This window comes from Wasmannia auropunctata, unplaced genomic scaffold (assembly GCF_000956235.1).
Source record: "Wasmannia auropunctata unplaced genomic scaffold, wasmannia.A_1.0 LD336090.1, whole genome shotgun sequence".
In the NCBI taxonomy this organism is placed as follows: Eukaryota; Metazoa; Arthropoda; class Insecta; order Hymenoptera; family Formicidae; genus Wasmannia; species Wasmannia auropunctata.
The window spans coordinates 29,391-30,858 of record NW_012026800.1 but is presented as its reverse complement, the minus strand read 5'-3'; the positions used below and the strand labels follow the sequence as shown (position 1 = coordinate 30,858).

Genomic DNA, 1,468 nt, shown 5'->3' with positions numbered 1-1,468 from the left:
TGTTTACAGTAAAAGAATTACGCTGTCAAATAGCTGCGACATCGTTTTCAAGATCTAAAAATGTTATCCCACTTTTGCCACTACAACTTTGCCAAAACGTCACAATTATGCTGTGACAATGTTATTGCAGACGTTTTAAAGCTTCATCATGGCTATGATGATCTCTTTACAGCAAAATATAGTTGTACAGCCAAATGGCTACGATATCGTTTTTAAAGCCTAAATATGTTGTCCCACTTTTGCTGTTACAACTATACCAAGACGTTACAATGATGATGTGACAGTAGCTGTGATAGACAAAAATGCTGCGGTTTAAAATGCGACAACGTTGTCGCAGACGTTTTATAGCTTCATGTGCTACTTGGGGACGATCGATAAAATCACGTACCTTGAATCGTTTGCGTGTTAACAGAATGGTTGCAACCAACGACTGTAATATTGCTGCTGGGATCATTTCGATTCTCCTCCTTTGTGTTCGCTATGATTGCCGAGCAATCCTGACTTAACGCGTCGCCAAAGCCGGCTATATTCTTATTCGCGCTGCGCAATCTGTCCGTCTGTAACATATTATCTATCCGATGCTCTACGTAATCCGCGGTCGATGAATTCTTTTTTATTCTGTGAATATACGTTTATTAATAAAATTTTTAATTGTTAGAATCATTTGAGTAATTCCGGAAGCGTTGCAAGATCAGTTTTCAAAATGTAAATCAATTTAACTTTATGTTTCAAGTGAATTTACATTTCGAAGATTGAACTTGCGGAACATTTAAAACACCCGTATTCTCGTCGTCTTACTCTAACTGCGTGCTATAACTTTGGCATTTGCAAAATCCTAGAAAATAGGCGAGCACAGCGACCTGTTGATTGCCTTCCAAAAGATCAAACGGTGTCTTGTTCTTATTGTTTTTGACTTGCATAAGAAGTTTGCAGCTTCTGTCCGCGCTTATTAAGAAACAAGCTAATGCTAATTCAGTCTGTGCGCCTTGTCTTGCCAGGTTCTGCCAAATCTACCCAAAAGAAAAAATTTTTCATTAAAAAAAAGTAAGAAATTATGATCCTTTTTTTCATACCCTTTTTATATTTTTAAGCCTTAATATATAAAACATGTACATATACATATGTACGTGTATATAGGATTGGTTTACATAACACTCATTGTCAGGCAACATACAGCATATATAAGTGGTGAATCTCGGCTATTTTCGGGAGTAGGCACTACAATCTGTTGATTCGGGCTGTTGGCAGTGCAGCACGCGATATGCAGCACAGTGTTACCGTCCTTGTCTATGCTGCTGACGTCCGCATTATGATGCAGCAACAGTTCGACGAGCGGCCAGTATCCCTGCGAAGTCGCTAAATGCAATGGCGTTTGTCCTTGATTGTTGCGCAAATCGACCAGAGCGCGGCCGCCATTCTGCGAGAGGAGGATGGCCGCTATTTCTCTGTGTCCGTTCAATGCCGCTAA

General features: G+C 39.9%; 1 protein-coding gene across 1 annotated transcript in view; it reads right to left on the bottom strand.

The window, feature by feature from the left end:
- Positions 1–1,468, bottom strand: part of LOC105448002 (E3 ubiquitin-protein ligase MIB1-like) — a 5,933-nt gene that overhangs the window by 1,843 nt on the left and 2,622 nt on the right. Inside the window, exons 3-5 of the mRNA XM_011686359.1 lie at positions 1,175–1,464; positions 799–1,010; positions 389–618 (exon numbers count right to left, since the gene is read on the bottom strand). Coding sequence (XP_011684661.1) covers positions 389–618; positions 799–1,010; positions 1,175–1,464 — 732 coding nt within the window. The remainder of the gene's footprint in view (positions 1–388; positions 619–798; positions 1,011–1,174; positions 1,465–1,468) is intronic.